General features: G+C 49.1%; 1 protein-coding gene across 2 annotated transcripts; it reads left to right on the forward strand.

The window, feature by feature from the left end:
• Positions 1-1,040: 1,040 nt before the first annotated feature.
• On the forward strand, positions 1,041-11,366 carry LOC311603256 (olfactory receptor 13C7-like; the record flags this gene model as incomplete). 2 transcript variants are annotated; one of them, XM_084792257.1, is made up of 2 exons in its annotated part: positions 1,041-1,117; positions 10,408-11,366. In XM_084792257.1, the coding sequence occupies 2 exons, from the start codon at positions 1,046-1,048 to the stop codon at positions 11,290-11,292; spliced, it is 957 nt and encodes a 318-aa protein (XP_084648383.1). In that variant the 3' UTR covers positions 11,293-11,366. The 2 variants fall into 2 exon arrangements, with proteins under 2 accessions (XP_084648383.1, XP_084648382.1); XM_084792256.1 differs by lacking the exon at positions 1,041-1,117 and having other exon boundaries at positions 10,336-11,366.
• Between the last annotated feature and the right edge of the window lie 8,074 nt (positions 11,367-19,440).

A 19,440-nucleotide genomic window follows, 5' to 3' on the forward strand; every position in this document is an offset into this window, starting at 1 on the left:
GTTGTTAGCATCTGGGATGCAGCTGGGGGTGGGGGGAAGGGCATCTGGGGTGCAGCTGGGGGCAGGGGTGGGGGGAGGACATCTGGGGTGCAGCTGGGGGCTGGGGGTGGGGCTGGGGACTCCTTGTTGTGGGATCCCTAAACTCACAGATGCATAAAAGATAGTCAAGGTCAGATAAACTAACTAAACTAACACACAAAAACCTTGAAGTATAAGCCAGACGCTGACTAAAGAGAGGCAGGGGCTAAAGAGAGGGCTCAGTGGTGAAGTGCATAAACTGCTTTTCTAGAGGACTCAGGCTTGGTTCTCAGCACCGACACCAGGTAGCTCACAACTGCCTGTCACTCCAATTCAAGAGGATCCAATGCTCTCTTCTGGCCTCTGTGGCACATGGCATAATATATATATTTTATATATCACACATATATATTATAATGTATATCTCCACTAAGAAGGTAGGAAACCTCATGTTTTAAAACAAGTACTTTCTCTTTGTAGGAAATAAAATTATAGTTAAACTTGATGGGTGAGTTCAGAAGAATAGGCAGTAAGCTATGTAATGGGCAGGGTCACTGAGCTGCAATATCCCAGGGTCCCCAACTACATGACACATAGCATTACTTGCAGGGTCTTGCTTTCCTATAAAGTTCAGGAGACAGTGTATACCAACATATGGCATTACTTTAGCTGAAGTAATATTATTGCCTAGAAAGATGTCCTTTACATCATTAAATTTAATTATTTTTTCCAGGTCTGCCACACAGATTGGCTTTTAGATAACCTGGTTCTACAGTTGAATCTCAGAAAGCCAGTTTTCATCTTGCTTTGGGACAAGACCTGACTGTGTAGTCCACGCGAGCTTCAAACTTGCTGCCCTGTCTTAGCTTCCAGAGTACTGGGGTCAAAGGTCTATACCGTCATACCGGCCTCAGAGACTATTTTCTGGACAATATTAAAGCCATTGTGAGTTGACTCCAACTAGTCAAAAAAATGAGCATGCGTTTTCGGCCTTCAGGAATCTTAAAGATAAAAGGCAGAGTTTGAAATGGAAGTATCCAACCAATCTACTGTGACAGAATTTGTCCTGTTGGGCCTCTCTGAACATCCCAAATTAGAGAAGACTTTCTTCGTGCTCATCCTACTGATGTACCTGGTGATCCTGCTGGGCAACGGGGTGCTCATCCTGGTGACCATCCTGGACTCCCACCTGCACACGCCCATGTACTTCTTCCTGGGGAACCTCTCCTTCCTGGACATCTGCTACACCACCTCCTCAGTCCCCCTCATTCTCGACAGCTTCCTGACCCCCAGGAAGACCATCTCCTTCTCGGCCTGTGCAGTGCAGATGTTTCTTTCCTATGCCATGGGATCTACGGAGTGTGTGCTCCTGGGCATGATGGCGTTTGACCGTTACATGGCCATCTGCAACCCTCTCAGGTACCCTGTGATCATGAGCAAGACTGTCTATGTGCCCATGGCTGCTAGTTCCTGGGTGGCCGGCATCACTGTATCTATGGTTCAAATATCTCTTGTTATAAAGCTGCCCTTCTGTGGGGACAACGTCATCAATCACTTCACCTGTGAGATCCTAGCAGTCCTGAGACTGGCCTGTGCTGACATCTCCCTCAATGTCATCATCATGGCTGTGACAAATATGATCTATCTGGGAGTCCCCATTCTCTTTATTTCTTTCTCTTACATCCTCATCCTTGTCACCATCCTGAGGATCCCCTCAGCTGAGGGGAGGAAGAAGGCCTTCTCTACCTGCTCTGCCCACCTCACTGTGGTGATCATCTTCTATGGGACCATCCTCTTCATGTACGGGAAGCCCAAGTCCAAGGACCCCCTGGGGGCAGACAAACAGGACCTCGCAGACAAGCTCATCTCACTCTTCTATGGGGTGGTGACCCCCATGTTGAACCCCATCATCTACAGCCTGAGAAACAAGGATGTTAAGACTGCTGTGAGGGACCTGGCAAGTCACAGATGCCTCCCCCAGTGATGCAAGGACATAGCCCAAGACCCACATCTTCTGATGGCTCTCCCTTGAGAGTCTTACTGCAAGGCAATGTCAGAGGAGAGACAAGTTGCCTAGGAGCCAATCAGAGTGTGGTCCACAGACTGGAATTGTCCACACCACCTGGGAGCTTATTGACATAGAGTCTCCTGGCCCAGAGAAGATCCACTGACCGGGACTCTTCATGTTAACAAGATCCCTCCAGGATTTTTGTGCATACTGGGCCTGGAGAAGTATTGGTCAAGAATTTGGAATGCCTGTAATCCCAGCATTGAAGGAGGCAGAAGCAGGTAGATCGCTAGGGGTTCGAGGCCAGCGTGGTTTATAAAGCGAGTCCAGGACAGACAAGGCTACACAGAGAGACCCTGCCTCCAAAAACCAGAAAGGAAAGAAAAGAAAAGCAATGGATGCTAAGGTATGTTGTCCAGGTCACCCTTCCTGGCTAGAGATGAAATCATCATCACCACTAGGCCTGTCGGTGGCTGAGGTTCAGTGGATTTCTCTGCAGCACTGCCCCTTACTAAAGAGAGTTGACCCAGTGTCAGCTGTCCTCTCGGGTTGTCCCACGCCCTGTAACCCATCACTGGTAATATGAAGGCTCAGTCCTCCTGAGTGTCTCTAAAATCCTTGCCACAAGCACTTCTCTGAGGCTGCCAATTGTTCCTCCTCTGCTCAAGCCCACTCCCTTCCACAGCTCCCACAGGAAGCATCCTGTATGAAAATCTCTCCATGAGAGTCGGCTTCAGGGGAAGCCAGCTTTGGCCACAAAGCAACCATGACGAAACAGTCATGTGAGCAGCTTGAGTCACCAGTGTGTGCCCTTTGCAGTCACTGCCAAGGAGAAAAATGTATGACTTCTTTTGGCTTGAAGGAAAAGACTTGCTCTTTAAAAAGCATCTGCTGAATTGAATCCTTTCAATTATTTTGTTTTCTTAAAGGCAGGGTCTTGGGATACAGCCCTGGCTGGCCTGTCACACACACAGAGGTCCATTTCTCTCTGTCCCGTCAGTGCTGAGCTTAAAAGTCTGGTCCCACTCACAGCACATATAGGAACTCTTCAGACACCCAGGTGACTTTGCCCAATACTGCTCTTTTCTTTCTTTCTTTCTTTCTTTTTTTTTTTTTTTTTTTTTTTTTTTGTTTTTTTTTGTTTTTACTTGCTTGCATTCCCCTTGCTTGAAGACACGTGTTACGCAGGGTGAACATCCTCATTACTGGGTGCAGATGGTGAAATATTCGTTTCCAAAAAGTAAAAGCTGCCTCAGGTCTGAGTGGCCAGTGGGCTGTAGTGTCCCCAGTCATCAGGCTTCAGGGCTTCCGGTCCTCAGGCTTTGAGAACTGGAAAAGCTTTGATCAAGCTGAATCCGTACACTGTCCTGAGAGCTCCGTGCGTTTCTCCTGTGGCATTGTGGGCAATGGTGCCTGGAAAACTCTGATGCCAACTTCCTTCTCTTCAAGGAATTATTAGGACTAGGCTGTGGGAAGATTGTAAATGCCAGAGGTCTGGAAAGATTGATGCAAAATCATATTTTCTGGACATGCCAGAGGAACTGAGCTAAGAGGTCTCAGCACAAAATGAAATCGGTCCGTATTCCAGCACGAGGACCCACGGCACGTGGTGACTGAGAATGAGAATCAGTGTCCTCAGCTGCGCGTCTATGCCTTTCCTGAGCTTCCTCACCCACGGCATATGGGTACCACTAATTACCTTCAGACAGCTACAGGAGAGGAATGAAAAGGGAAAGGAGGAGGAAGACATTAAATAGGGAGGGTGTGCAGTGCAGGGAATCCAGGAAGGACTGGTACGGAAAACCTGAGAGCTAGGTCTAAATATATCATAGTCCTGTGTAAAATCATGAAGAAATAAAATTTTTTACAGAATTAAAAAAATTTAGTCTTAGGGTCTCTGAAGTTCCATAAAAATGGACAAGTGATTTGATTGAAGATTTCTTCAAAAGAGATGTCCCAATAACCTGGGGAATGATGGGGCACACCTGTATCACCTGTCCTGAGGAGGCAGAGGCATGGTGGTGCACACCTGTAACACCTGTCCTGAGGAGGCAGAGGCATGGTGGTGCACACCTGTAACACCTGTCCTGAGGAGGCAGAGGCATGGTGGTGCACACCTGCAACACCTGTCCTGAGGAGGCAGAGGCATGGTGGTTCACACCTGTAACACCTGTACCAAAGAGGCAGGGATATGACAGTGCACACCTGTAGCACTAAGAGAGATGTTTACAGGTTAAGAGCATCACTTGCTCCTCCAGAGGTCCCAGGTTCTATTCCCAGCACCCACATGATGACTCACAACCACTTGTAACTCCAGTTCCAGGGGACCTGATGGCCTCTTCTGGCCTCAAGGACATCAGGTACGTATCTAGTAAACAGATAAACATGCAGGAAAAAACATTCTACATAATTTTTGTTTTGGTTTTTTTGAGACAGTGCTTCTCTGTGTGATATACCTGGCAGTGTTGGACTCACTTGGTAGACTAAGCTGGCCTTGAACTCACAGAGATCCACCTCCCAAGTGCTTATATTAAACTGTGTGCCACCATCCCCACATCTACACAATGTCTAAAGAGTAAGACTGCAAAGACTTTGGCCTGAGGATCAGAGTGAAGACCCTGTCTAATTTGAGACAGGAGTCCAGTATGACTTCCTAATATTTGATGGCAGCAATTTACTTCCATCATTTGCCTCTAATCGGTCCATTCAAATAAATTCATAAAGTAAAAATAAAATAAGTAAAACAATAACAAAAATGCACAAAATAAAATAATGTTAAAGAAGGGTGAAAACAATAGGCATAAAATGTGTACCAGCTGATGAATGGAGAAACAAAATATGGCATGGTAAAATCTGTTCAGTAGTGGGAAGAAACAGAGTGCTGATCCGTGCTACCACATGGAGGGGCACCAGAACACAGCGCTGTGCACGAGAACTCACATTTATGAGAAATGTCGGTTTATAAGGACATAGAAAGTGGATTGGTGATTGCTGGAGACTGGAGGGAGGCGAAGGCAGGGCTAACAGGTACAGGGTTTCTTTCAGGGCTACTGAAACTATTATGGGATGTCACTGTGTTGATAGTTGCACAACCTTGCAAATATACTAAGAACAATGGACTTGCTATGTGTTGTTTCTTTTGAGCTGCAGTGTCACTAAATAGCCCAGGCTAGCCCAGAACTTGCATCTTTTTGCCTCAGCCTCCAAAGTTCACGTGCATCAGTTTGTGGGAACAGCCCATCATGCCAGGGTGGAGGAGCTAGAGGAAGGCCGCTGGTCACACTGCACCTGTGGTCCACAGGCAGTGGGAGATGGATGCTCTCTTCCTTCTTATTATCCAGTCAGACCCATAGCCCACAGACTAGCTCCTCCCTGCATTTAAGAGAGGTCTTCCCACTTATTAACATAATTTAGAAAAGTTTCCACAGACAAGCCCAGGCATTTGTTTGCGTGGTGACTTGAAATCTGGTCAAGCTAAGAAGCCTACCCAGCACAACTTTCTTTGCCCAGCTCTGGGCAGATGTTGACTTGAGCTCCATCCCTGTAAGTTTCCCTTTTCCAGAACATGCAGGAATGAACTCCTACAGAGGGAAGGTCCTTTCTGGATCATTGGGAGTGATGAGCTGGGTACTCATGACACAATCCTCCATCATCACTGAGACCCATTGGTCAAGCATTAACACTGATTTTTGAATGAACTTGAAGTTGGATACCAATAACACTTATTCCAATGTAACCTGTAGGCTTTGAACTTTTTCAAACCTACTTTATCTGGGGTTCTTTAATGCTTATATCTCCCATCTAACCCACCTTCCCTAGATAGGACAGAAAAGAGGTTAATGGGAACAGGAGAAGTAGGGCTTTTAAGACTCAGCTCCTCAGAATGATTCCATGGGATAGTAGGCGGGATTCCAGCAGACCGGTTCAACACCAAACCAGCGGTTCAGCAAAAGTGACTGCAACTTCAGCAGCTGGAACAGGGAACCCCAGAGCTTTCTCTGGAGCGTTTTCCTCCAGGAACAATTTGAAATGGAGCAATGAACAGCCAAACAATAGGAAATGATGCCAAGACCAAAGCCAAGCCTCTTGTTTTGGGGTTCTCTCTCTCTCTCTCTCTCTCTCTCTCTCTCTCTCTCTCACACACACACACACACACACACACACACACACACACATACACACATACACACACACACACACACACACACACACACACACACACACTCCCAGAGTCCATACTAGGATGCTTATCAGTTGGCAAAGTCTATACCCCCACCAGAGGCAGTTCATCGTCTAGTGGACAAATGTCACCTGTCCTCTCAAAAGTCTGTTTCTAGCACACAAACACTGTACACCCTCATTCAAGTCTGTTTGACCTCCCACACTTGAGATTAAAACAAAAACTTGTTTACATCCACAACAGTAACCCTTACTTGAGTGAAGGCGATGTAGATTATAGCAGTCAGCCTCACAATATTTAGGATGAGAGTAAAAGGAGAGAATGTGTGCCTCCCCACCACCCAACGTACAGCCACAAGCCAACAGACAACACTTATTTTCACCATTACTTCTGTGGCACGTGCCCTGCCAGGAGCTCTGATTCCTACATGTGCACAGTGATCACTGCCTAAGCTGGCCTCTCCCCTGGACAACATGCACATCACTAAAAGACCAAGACCGACTCTGAATATTATAAGCCATATTTCCTTCCCTACCTCACCACATCAATAAAGGCCAGTTGTTTGCAGCTTATATCTGGTTTTTTTGTGTGTAGTTTGTGTGTGTGTCTGTGTGTGTGTGCTCACACATACTTTGTTGAGTGGGGACACAGGTGTATGTGCTGTACACACACTGGAAGACACCTCTGAGGACTGTTGCCCACCTTGTTTTGAGACTGGCTCCCTCCCTGAGGTGCCAAGTGGGCTGGGCTAGTAGGGCAGCCAGCCCCATCCATCTGCCTGTCTCTGCCTCCCCATTTCTGAGCTGTCAAGTGAGAGCAACTGTGCCAGGCTTTTCAACAATGGTTCTGAGCACTGAGCTCAGGTCCTGCTGCTTGCAAAGCAAGGGTATCACAGACTGAACCATCTCTCCAGCTCCTATGTGCATAGTGTAAGTTAAACTGAGGTAATGTTGGGATTGTCAGTCAGCTCCAAGAACCCTCTTTGTGCTGCTTGTAGCTAGGAGGAGCAGATGCGAGGCACAGCCTACAGCCTGACACAGGCCACCATGTTGTGAAGGAGATGGGTGAAGTAGTTAAATGGAGGGTGGTGGGCGGCTGTTAAATACCACGTCCACAGTTCTCCAAAGGTGACAAAACTGCTGGTGGTAGAGTCTATCTGCAGATTCAAACCCTTCTGCCTCCTTAGCCACACAGTCCGTGACTGGAAGAAAAGATTCTTTCTCGTCACCAAATCCTTAGTAGCCACCCCAGTGTCTCCAGTAAGCAAGAGGATAGGTGGGGGCACCGGAACAAAACAACCCCAGGACTCTTGTCTCCAATGCTGACTTAAGCAGCTGCGTGGGAGCACCAGATGAACAGTGCGCCTGTCTCAGCTATGGCGAACCATCAGCCTCTTGTGGTCAATGCACAGTCAGACCTTTGTTATTCTCCTCTTCCCAGGAAAGCCAGCAAGCACAGGACACAGGGCAGGAACTTTCCTTGTCTAAGGAACATTCCTTTACAGTCGGAGTTCAAACTCACATAGAGCTGTGTGCACTTGTCTAATTGGATGTGTGGAACACAGGCCCCAGTTCCTGTGAGGCCTTCAGGCAAACTTTAAATTGCCTCTGGGATTAAGGTTAAACAAACAGAACTCTAAACTTTTCCAGGATCTTTGATAGGCCCTCTGGGGAGCTAGGTAAAGGGCAGAGGGCAGAAAGCTCAGAACGCGCAGGCCGGGCACAACTCCAGCGGCAGTTGGCAAGTGGCACCTCACTGGGCATGGGGAAGGGCAGATAGAGTAGGGGCCACACCAGCCCTCAGCCACAGCTCTCTTTTGCTGTGCCTTCTGACAGGACAACTATCTCCCGGGACAGATAAACAGAGTCTCTGTGTCCTGCAGGCTAGCCGACCAGGCTGGGTCAGGTGAGCCCACTGAAGTTGAAACTCTCCTTTTTCAAGGCCGGAGAACGCCCAGCATCCTCCTCCCCAGGAGACCTTCTGCCAGGGTGAGCTCCCATCCCCACCATGGACCTCTCTGCCCAGTGGACACAGGCAGGGTTTTCTCTGTGGCCAGACCTTCCTCAGGTAGGTGAGAGGAGGAGCAGAAGTGGGAGGCCAAGGACAGATGGGATCCAGGGTTCGAACTTGGTTCTGGCTTCCACATCCCTCACGTTCTGTGTAGAGGAAAGGAGCAGGCGCATTCAGGGAGTGTCAGCCATCGCAGGAAGGGGACAGATTGAGGGGACATTGTCAGGGTGGCAATAGGAGAGAGTTTCTGCTTAATGTAAGGTGAACATTCTAATTACCAAGGCTGCCTGACAAAAGAATGAGAGGCATGAGCTTCTCTTCAGGTGCTAAAGACAATTGGGGAGTGGTTTTTCTGAAAGACTCACACAGTGGAGGAAGAGAAGTTACCTTATGGCATCCCCACAATAGCTCACACCTCCTAGTCACAGTGCTGTCGCCTCCACTGCTCCCACCTCTAGTCACGATGCTGTTCTTCCAAGGCTCACATCTCTTAGTCACAGTGCTGTTCTCACTATGGCTCAACCTCCTAGTCACAGTGCTGTCCCCGCCACGGCTCACACCTCCTAATCACAGTACTGTTCTTGCCATTACTTAAACCTCCTAGTCACAGTGCTGTCCCTACCAAGGCTTACATCTACTAGTCACAGTGCTGTCCCTACCAAGGCTCACATCTACTAGTCACAGTGCTGTCCTCACCAAGGCTCACACCTCCTAGTCACAGTGCTGTCCCTGCTATGGCTCACACCTCCTAGTCACAGTGCTGTCCTCACCACGGCTCACACTTCCTAGTCACAGGGATGTTCCTCCAAGGCCCACACCTCTTAGTCACAGTGCTGTCCCCACCATGATTCACACCTCCTAGTCACAGTGCTATCCCCACCAGGGCTCAAACCGCCTAATCACAGTGCTTTCCCTGCCACAGCTCACACCTCCTAGTCACAGTGCAGTCCCTGCCACAGCTCACACTTTCTAGTCACAGTGCTGTCCCTGCCATGGCTCACACCACCTAGTCACAGTGATGGCTCACACCTCCTAGTCACAGTGCTGTGCCTGCCACAGCTCACACCTCCTAGTCACAGTGCTGTCCCTGCCACAGCTCACACCTCCTAGTCACAGTGCTGTCCCTGCCACAGCTCACACTTTCTAGTCACAGTGCTGTCCCTGCCATGGCTCACACCACCTAGTCACAGTGCTGGCTCACACCTCCTAGTCACAGTGCTGTCCCTGCCATGGCTCACACCTCCTAGTTACAGTGCTGTTCCTGCCACAGCTCACACCTCCTCGTCACAGTGCTCTTCCTGCCAGGGGACAGTGCTCATATGGAGGCCAGAGAACTGGTTGAAGGAGTTGATTCTCTCATTCCTTCTCATGGGTCCCAGAAACTGAACTCAGGCATGGTGACAAGTACCTTTTCCCACTGAACCATCTCTCTGGTCCCAGGTTCCTACTCTTTAACTTGAGAAGTCAAAGCTGCAGGTTTCCTCTAGTGTACAGGTCTGCAGTTCCTCTGTCCCCGCAACATGTTCTACACATGGTTCCCTCCTTGTGCAAGGCCTCTATAAGCCTGGTGGAGGTGTCTTCCTTACTGTGGACAATGTGTTACCATGGCATTGCGGTTGCTTTAATGCTCAATTCCTGTGTGGGAGGGCCTGAGTTAGGAGATGCAACTTAGACAACTGCTCTAAAGTACAGAGTCCAGTCACGAGGCACACACAGCAGGGGTGGCCAGAGGAAGAGTTTCTGTCCCTCCACTCTCGTGGAGCACTTAGCATCTAAAGGTTCCTCTTTTGTGGTTTTCATGTAAGCCCTGCATGCATAAAAAGACAAAACCTTTCTTCGGGCATGCCAGCTCCACTGGCCTGGGTATGTCATGTGCCTCTGTGTATCATGGTTGCCTATGCCTTTCTCAGAGGCTTTTGCTACTTGGATAAATGCATTCTGACCCCCCCATACCCACCCCAAGGTAACCTAGCAGTAAATTTTATCCCTTCAACACTGGTTTTGCATCTAACAGGGTAAGTTTAATTATGCATCCGCACATCATACAGCACCTGGCATGCTGATCCTGATGAACAAGTGCCCTCTTCTGTTTTCCTGAGAGGGGAAGAGAACATGAGAAATGGAAGTGGCCAACCGATCCACTATAGCTGAGTTTGTCTTGCTGGGGTTGTCAGATCATCCAACACTGGAGAAAACCTTCTTCGTCCTCATCCTGCTAATGTACCTGGTGATCCTGCTGGGCAATGGGGTGCTCATCCTGGTGACCATCCTGGACTCCCACCTGCACACACCCATGTACTTCTTCCTGGGGAACCTCTCCTTCCTGGACATTTGCTACACCACCTCCTCCGTCCCCCTGGTCCTGGATGGTTTCCTCACTCCCAAGAAAACAATCTCTTTCTCAGGCTGTGCAGTGCAGATGTTTCTCTCCTTTGCCATGGGAGCCACGGAGTGTGTGCTCCTGGGCATGATGGCGTTCGACCGTTACGTGGCCATCTGCAACCCCCTCAGGTACCCTGTGGTCATGAGCAAGGCTGCCTATGTGCCCATGGCCGCCAGCTCCTGGGTGGCTGGTTTGGCTAATTCCTTGGTGCAGATCTCCCTTGCAGTACAGTTGCCTTTCTGTGGGGACAATGTCATCAATCACTTCATCTGTGAGATCCTGGCAGTATTAAAACTGGCCTGTGCTGACATCTCCCTCAATGTCATCAGTATGGGGGTGGCCAATGTCATCTTCCTGGTGGTCCCAGTTCTGTTCATCTTTGTTTCCTACATCTTCATCCTCACCACCATCCTGAGGATCCCCTCTGCTGAGGGGAGGAAGAAGGCCTTCTCTACCTGCTCTGCCCACCTCACTGTGGTGATCATCTTCTATGGGACCATCCTCTTCATGTACGGGAAGCCCAAGTCCAAGGACCCCCTGGGGGCAGACAAGCAGGACCTTGCAGACAAGCTCATCTCCCTCTTCTATGGACTTCTGACCCCTATGTTGAACCCCATCATCTACAGCCTGAGAAACAAGGATGTTAAGACTGCTGTGAGGGACCTGGCAAGTCACAGATGCCTCCCCCAGTGATGCAAGGACATAGCCCAAGATGCACATCTTCTGATGGCTCTCCCTTGAGAGTCTTACTGCAAGGCAATGCCAGGGATGGGACAAGTTGCCTAGGAGCCAGTCAGAGTGTGGTCCACAGACTGTAAATGTCAACACCATCTGGGAGCTTATTGGCATAGAGTCTCCTGGCCCAGAGAAGATCCACTGACTGAGACTCTTCATGTTAACAAGATCCCTCCAGGATTTGTATGCATGCTGGGCCTGGAGAAGTATTGGTCAAGAATGTGGAATGCCTGTAATCCCAGCATTGAAGGAGGCAGAAGCAGGTGGTTCGCTGGGGGTTCGAGGCCAGCACGGTTTATAAGGGAGTCCAGGACAGACAAGGCTACACAGAGAGACCCTGCCTCTAAAAACCATAAAGGAAAGGAAAGAAAAGCAATGGATGCTAAGGTATGTTGTCCAGGTCACCCTTCCTGGCTAGAGATGAAATCATCATCACCACTGGGCCTGTCGGTGGCTGAGGTTCAGTGGATTTCTCTGCAGCACTGCCCCTTACTAAAGAGAGTTGACCCAGTGTCAGCTGTCCTCTCGGGTTGTCCCACGCCCTGTAACCCATCACTGGTAATATGAAGGCTCAGTCCTCCTGGGTGTCTCTAAAAGCCTCGCCACAAGCACTTCTCTGAGCCTGCCCACTGTTCCTCCTCTGCTCAAGCCCACTCCCTTCCACAGCTCCCACAGGAAGCATCCTGTGTGAAAATCTCTCCATGACAGTCAGCTTCGGGGGGAGCCAGCTTTCACCAGAAGCTACCGTGTCCTCTCAGTCGTGTGAGCAGCTTGAGTCACCTGTGTGTGTCCTTTGCAGCCTTTGCCAAAGAGAAAAATGTATGACTTCTTTTGGCTTGAAGGAAAAGACTTGCTCTCTAAAAAGCATCTGCTGAATTAAAGCTTTTCAGTTAATTTTTTTTCTTAAAGGCAGAGTCTTGGGATACAGCCCTGGCTGGTCTGTCATACACACAGAGGTCCATTTCTCTCTGTCCCGTCAGTGCTGAGCTTAAAAGTCTGGCCCACTCACAGCACATATAGGAACTCTTCAGACACCCAGGTGACTTTGCCCAATACTGCTCTTTTCTTTCTTTCTTTCTTTCTTTCTTTCTTTCTTTCTTTCTTTCTTTACTTGCTTGCATTCCCCTTGCTTGAAGACACATGTTATGTGTGATGAACATCCTTGTTACTGGGTGCAGATAGTAAAATATTCATCTCCAAGAAAGTAAAAGCTGCCTCAAGTCTGAGTGGCCAGTGGGCTGTAGTGTCCCCAGTCATCAGGCTTCAGGGCTTCCGGTCCTCAGGCTTTGAGAACTGGAAAAGCTTTGATCAAGCTGAATCCGTACACTGTCCTGAGAGCTCCGTGCGTTTCTCCTGTGGCATTGTGGGCAATGGTGCCTGGAAAACTCTGATGCCAACTTCCTTCTCTTCAAGGAATTATTAGGACTAGGCTGTGGGAAGATTGTAAATGCCAGAGGTCTGGAAAGATTGATGCAAAATCATATTTTCTGGACATGCCAGAGGAACTGAGCTAAGAGGTCACAGCACAAAATGAAATCGGTCCGTATTCCAGCACGAGGACCCACGGCACGTGGTGACTGAGAATGAGAATCAGTGTCCTCAGCTGCGCGTTTATGCCTTTCCTGAGCTTCCTCACCCACGGCATATGGGTACCACTAGTTACCTTCAGACAGCTACAGGAGAGGAATGAAAAGGGAAAGGAGGAGGAAGACATTAAATAGGGAGGGTGTGCAGTGCAGGGAATCCAGGAAGGACTGGTACGGAAAACCTGAGAGCTAGGTCTAAATATATCATAGTCCTGTGTAAAATCATGAAGAAATAAAATTTTTTTACAGAATTAAAAAAAATTTAGTCTTAGTGTCTCTGAAGTTCCATAAAAATGGACAAGTGATTTGATTGAAGATTTCTTCAAAAGAGATGTCCCAATAACCTGGGAAATGGTGGTGGATACCTGTATCACCTGTCCTGAGGAGGCAGAGGCATGGTGGTACACACCTGTATCACCTGTCCTGAGGAGGCAGAGGCATGGTGGTACACACCTGTAACACCTGTCCTGAGGAAGCAGAGGCATGGTGGTTCACACCTGTAACACCTGTCTGGAGGAGGCAGAGACATGGCAGTGCACACCTGTAGCACTAAGAGAAATGTTCACTGGTTGAGAGCACCACTTGCTCCTCCTGAGGTGCCAGGTTCTATTCCCAGCACCCACATGATGACTCACAACCACTTATAACTCCAGTTCCAGGGGACCTAATGCCCTCTTCTGGCCTCAAGGACAACAGGCATGCATTGAGTACACAGACATACATGCAGGAAAAAACATTCTACACAATTTTTGGTTTGGTATATTTTGGTTTTTTATAGACAGGGCTTCTCTGTGTGATATACCTGGTTGTCTTGGACTCACTTGGTAGACTAGGCTGGCCTCCAACTCACAGAGATCCACCTCCCAAGTGCTGGTATTAAGGTGTGTGCCACCATCCCCACATCTACACAATTCTTAAAGAGGAAGAATGCAAGGACTTTTGCGTGAGGATCAGAGTGAAGACCCTGTCTAATTTGAGACAGGAATCCAGTATGACGTCCTATTATTTGATGAAGCAATTTACTTCCATCATTTGCCTTTAATCGGTCCATTCAAATAAATCCAGAAAATAAAAATAAAATAAGTTTTTAAAAAAACCAATAATGAACAAAATAAGATAATGTTAAAGAAGGGTGAAAACAGTAGGCATAACATGTGTACTAGCTGATGAGCGGAGAAACAAAATATGGCATAGTAAAATTCTGTTCCGTAGAGGGAAGAAACAGAGTGCTGATCCGTGCTACCACATGGAGGGGCACCAGAACACAGCGCTGTGCACGAGAACTCACACTTATGAGAAATGTCAGTTAATAAAGATGTAGAAAGTAGATTGGTGATTGATGGAGACTGGAGGGAGGAGAGGGCAGGGCTAACAGGTACAGGGTTTCTTTCAGGGCTACTGAAACTATTATGGGATGTCACTGTGGTGATAGCTGCACAACCTTGCAAATATACTAAGAACAATGGACTTGCTATGTGTTGTTTCTTTTGAGCTGCAGTGTCACTAAATAGCCCAGGCTAGCCCAGAACTTGCATCTTTTTGCCTCAGCCTCCAAAGTTCATGTGCATCAGTTTGTGGGAACAGCCCATCATGCCAGGGTGGAGGAGCTAGAGGAAGGCCGCTGGTCACACTGCACCTGTGGTCCACAGGCAGTGGGAGATGGATGCTCTCTTCCTTCTTTTTTATCCAGTCCAGACCCATAGCCCACAGACTAGCTCCTCCCTGCATTTAAGAGAGGTCTTCCCACTTATTAACCTAATTTAGAAAAGTTTCCACAGACAAGCCCAGGCATTTGTTTGCGTGGTGACTTGAAATCTGGTCAAGCTAAGAAGCCTACCCAGCACAACTTTCTTTGCCCAGCTCTGGGCAGATGTTGACTTGAGCTCCATCCCTGTAAGTTTCCCTTTTCCAGAACATGCAGGAATGAACTCCTACAGAGGGAAGGTCCTTTCTGGATCATTGGGAGTGATGAGCTGGGTACTCATGACACAATCCTCCATCATCACTGAGACCCATTGGTCAAGCATTAACACTGATTTTTGAATGAACTTGAAGTTGGATACCAATAACACTTATTCCAATGTAACCTGTAGGCTTTGAACTTTTTCAAACCTACTTTATCTGAAGGTCTTTCATGCTTATATCTCCCATCTAACCCACCTTCCCTAGATAGGACAGAAAAGAGGTTAATGGGAACAGGAGAAGTAGGGCTTTTAAGACTCAGCTCCTCAGAATGATTCCATGGGATAGTAGGCGGGATTCCAGCAGACCGGTTCAACACCAAACCAGCGGTTCAGCAAAAGTGACTGCAACTTCAGCAGCTGGAACAGGGAACCCCAGAGCTTTCTCTGGAGCTTTTCCCTCCAGAAACAATTTGAAATGGAGCAATGAACAGCCAAACAATAGGAAATGATGCCAAGACCAAAAAGCCAAGCCTCTTGTTTTGGGGTTCTCTTTCTCTCCCTTTCTCTCTCTCTCTCTCTCTCTCTCTCTCTCTCTCTCTCTCTCTCTCTCTCTCTCTCTCTCTCTCACACACACACACACACACACACACACACACACACATACACACACACACACACACACACACACACACACACACACACACACACACACACACTCCCAGAGTCCATACTAGGATGCTTATCAGTTGGCAAAGATCATACCCCCACAAGAGGCAGTTCATCATCTAGTGGACAAATGTCACCTGTCCTCTCAAAAGTCTGTTTCTAGCACACAAACACTGTTTCATCTCCCACACTTGAGATTAAAACAAAAACTTGTTTACATCCACAACAGTAACCCTTACTTGAGTGAAGGCGATGTAGATTATAGCAGTCAGCCTCACAATATTTAGGATGAGAGTAAAAGGAGAGAATGTGTGCCTCCCCACCACCCAACGTACAGCCACAAGCCAACAGACAACACTTATTTTCACCATTACTTCTGTGGCACGTGCCCTGCCAGGAGCTCTGATTCCTACATGTGCACAGTGATCACTGCCTAAGCTGGCCTCTCCCCTGGACAACATGCACATCACTAAAAGACCAAGACCGACTCTGAATATTATAAGCCATATTTCCTTCCCTACCTCACCACATCAATAAAGGCCAGTTGTTTGCAGCTTATATCTGGTTTTTTTGTGTGTAGTTTGTGTGTGTGTCTGTGTGTGTGTGCTCACACATACTTTGTTGAGTGGGGACACAGGTGTATGTGCTGTACACACACTGGAAGACACCTCTGAGGACTGTTGCCCACCTTGTTTTGAGACTGGCTCCCTCCCTGAGGTGCCAAGTGGGCTGGGCTAGTAGGGCAGCCAGCCCCATCCATCTGCCTGTCTCTGCCTCCCCATTTCTGAGCTGTCAAGTGAGAGCAACTGTGCCAGGCTTTTCAACAATGGTTCTGAGCACTGAGCTCAGGTCCTGCTGCTTGCAAAGCAAGGGTATCACAGACTGAACCATCTCTCCAGCTCCTATGTGCATAGTGTAAGTTAAACTGAGGTAATGTTGGGATTGTCAGTCAGCTCCAAGAACCCTCTTTGTGCTGCTTGTAGCTAGGAGGAGCAGATGCGAGGCACAGCCTACAGCCTGACACAGGCCACCATGTTGTGAAGGAGATGGGTGAAGTAGTTAAATGGAGGGTGGTGGGCGGCTGTTAAATACCACGTCCACAGTTCTCCAAAGGTGACAAAACTGCTGGTGGTAGAGTCTATCTGCAGATTCAAACCCTTCTGCCTCCTTAGCCACACAGTCCGTGACTGGAAGAAAAGATTCTTTCTCGTCACCAAATCCTTAGTAGCCACCCCAGTGTCTCCAGTAAGCAAGAGGATAGGTGGGGGCACCGGAACAAAACAACCCCAGGACTCTTGTCTCCAATGCTGACTTAAGCAGCTGCGTGGGAGCACCAGATGAACAGTGCGCCTGTCTCAGCTATGGCGAACCATCAGCCTCTTGTGGTCAATGCACAGTCAGACCTTTGTTATTCTCCTCTTCCCAGGAAAGCCAGCAAGCACAGGACACAGGGCAGGAACTTTCCTTGTCTAAGGAACATTCCTTTACAGTCGGAGTTCAAACTCACATAGAGCTGTGTGCACTTGTCTAATTGGATGTGTGGAACACAGGCCCCAGTTCCTGTGAGGCCTTCAGGCAAACTTTAAATTGCCTCTGGGATTAAGGTTAAACAAACAGAACTCTAAACTTTTCCAGGATCTTTGATAGGCCCTCTGGGGAGCTAGGTAAAGGGCAGAGGGCAGAAAGCTCAGAACGCGCAGGCCGGGCACAACTCCAGCGGCAGTTGGCAAGTGGCACCTCACTGGGCATGGGGAAGGGCAGATAGAGTAGGGGCCACACCAGCCCTCAGCCACAGCTCTCTTTTGCTGTGCCTTCTGACAGGACAACTATCTCCCGGGACAGATAAACAGAGTCTCTGTGTCCTGCAGGCTAGCCGACCAGGCTGGGTCAGGTGAGCCCACTGAAGTTGAAACTCTCCTTTTTCAAGGCCGGAGAACGCCCAGCATCCTCCTCCCCAGGAGACCTTCTGCCAGGGTGAGCTCCCATCCCCACCATGGACCTCTCTGCCCAGTGGACACAGGCAGGGTTTTCTCTGTGGCCAGACCTTCCTCAGGTAGGTGAGAGGAGGAGCAGAAGTGGGAGGCCAAGGACAGATGGGATCCAGGGTTCGAACTTGGTTCTGGCTTCCACATCCCTCACGTTCTGTGTAGAGGAAAGGAGCAGGCGCATTCAGGGAGTGTCAGCCATCGCAGGAAGGGGACAGATTGAGGGGACATTGTCAGGGTGGCAATAGGAGAGAGTTTCTGCTTAATGTAAGGTGAACATTCTAATTACCAAGGCTGCCTGACAAAAGAATGAGAGGCATGAGCTTCTCTTCAGGTGCTAAAGACAATTGGGGAGTGGTTTTTCTGAAAGACTCACACAGTGGAGGAAGAGAAGTTACCTTATGGCATCCCCACAATAGCTCACACCTCCTAGTCACAGTGCTGTCGCCTCCACTGCTCCCACCTCTAGTCACGATGCTGTTCTTCCAAGGCTCACATCTCTTAGTCACAGTGCTGTTCTCACTATGGCTCAACCTCCTAGTCACAGTGCTGTCCCCGCCACGGCTCACACCTCCTAATCACAGTACTGTTCTTGCCATTACTTAAACCTCCTAGTCACAGTGCTGTCCCTACCAAGGCTTACATCTACTAGTCACAGTGCTGTCCCTACCAAGGCTCACATCTACTAGTCACAGTGCTGTCCTCACCAAGGCTCACACCTCCTAGTCACAGTGCTGTCCCTGCTATGGCTCACACCTCCTAGTCACAGTGCTGTCCTCACCACGGCTCACACTTCCTAGTCACAGGGATGTTCCTCCAAGGCCCACACCTCTTAGTCACAGTGCTGTCCCCACCATGATTCACACCTCCTAGTCACAGTGCTATCCCCACCAGGGCTCAAACCGCCTAATCACAGTGCTTTCCCTGCCACAGCTCACACCTCCTAGTCACAGTGCAGTCCCTGCCACAGCTCACACTTTCTAGTCACAGTGCTGTCCCTGCCATGGCTCACACCACCTAGTCACAGTGATGGCTCACACCTCCTAGTCACAGTGCTGTGCCTGCCACAGCTCACACTTCCTAGTCACAGTGCTGTCCCTGCCACAGCTCACACCTCCTAGTCACAGTGCTGTCCCTGCCACAGCTCACACTTCCTAGTCACAGTGCTGTCCCTGCCACAGCTCACACTTTCTAGTCACAGTGCTGTCCCTGCCACAGCTCACACCTCCTAGTCACAGTGCTGTCCCTGCCACAGCTCACACTTCCTAGTCACAGTGCTGTCCCTGCCACAGCTCACACTTTCTAGTCACAGTGCTGTCCCTGCCACAGCTCACACTTCCTAGTCACAGTGCTGTCCCTGCCACAGCTCACACTTCCTAGTCACAGTGCTGTCCCTGCCACAGCTCACACCTCCTAGTCACAGTGCTGTGCCTGCCACAGCTCACACTTCCTAGTCACAGTGCTGTCCCTGCCACAGCTCACACCTCCTAGTCACAGTGCTGTCCCTGCCACAGCTCACACCTCCTAGTCACAGTGCTGTCCCTGCCACAGCTCACACTTTCTAGTCACAGTGCTGTCCCTGCCATGGCTCACACCACCTAGTCACAGTGCTGGCTCACACCTCCTAGTCACAGTGCTGTCCCTGCCATGGCTCACACCTCCTAGTTACAGTGCTGTTCCTGCCACAGCTCACACCTCCTCGTCACAATGCTCTTCCTGCCAGGGGACAGTGCTCATATGGAGGCCAGAGAACTGGTTGAAGGAGTTGATTCTCTCATTCCTTCTCATGGGTCCCAGAAACTGAACTCAGGCATGGTGACAAGTACCTTTTCCCACTGAACCATCTCTCTGGTCCCAGGTTCCTACTCTTTAACTTGAGAAGTCAAAGCTGCAGGTTTCCTCTAGTGTACAGGTCTGCAGTTCCTCTGTCCCCGCAACATGTTCTACACATGGTTCCCTCCTTGT

Source organism: Acomys minous, assembly GCF_964271855.1.
Source record: "Acomys minous genome assembly, chromosome: 8".
Classification (NCBI taxonomy): Eukaryota; Metazoa; Chordata; class Mammalia; order Rodentia; family Muridae; genus Acomys; species Acomys minous.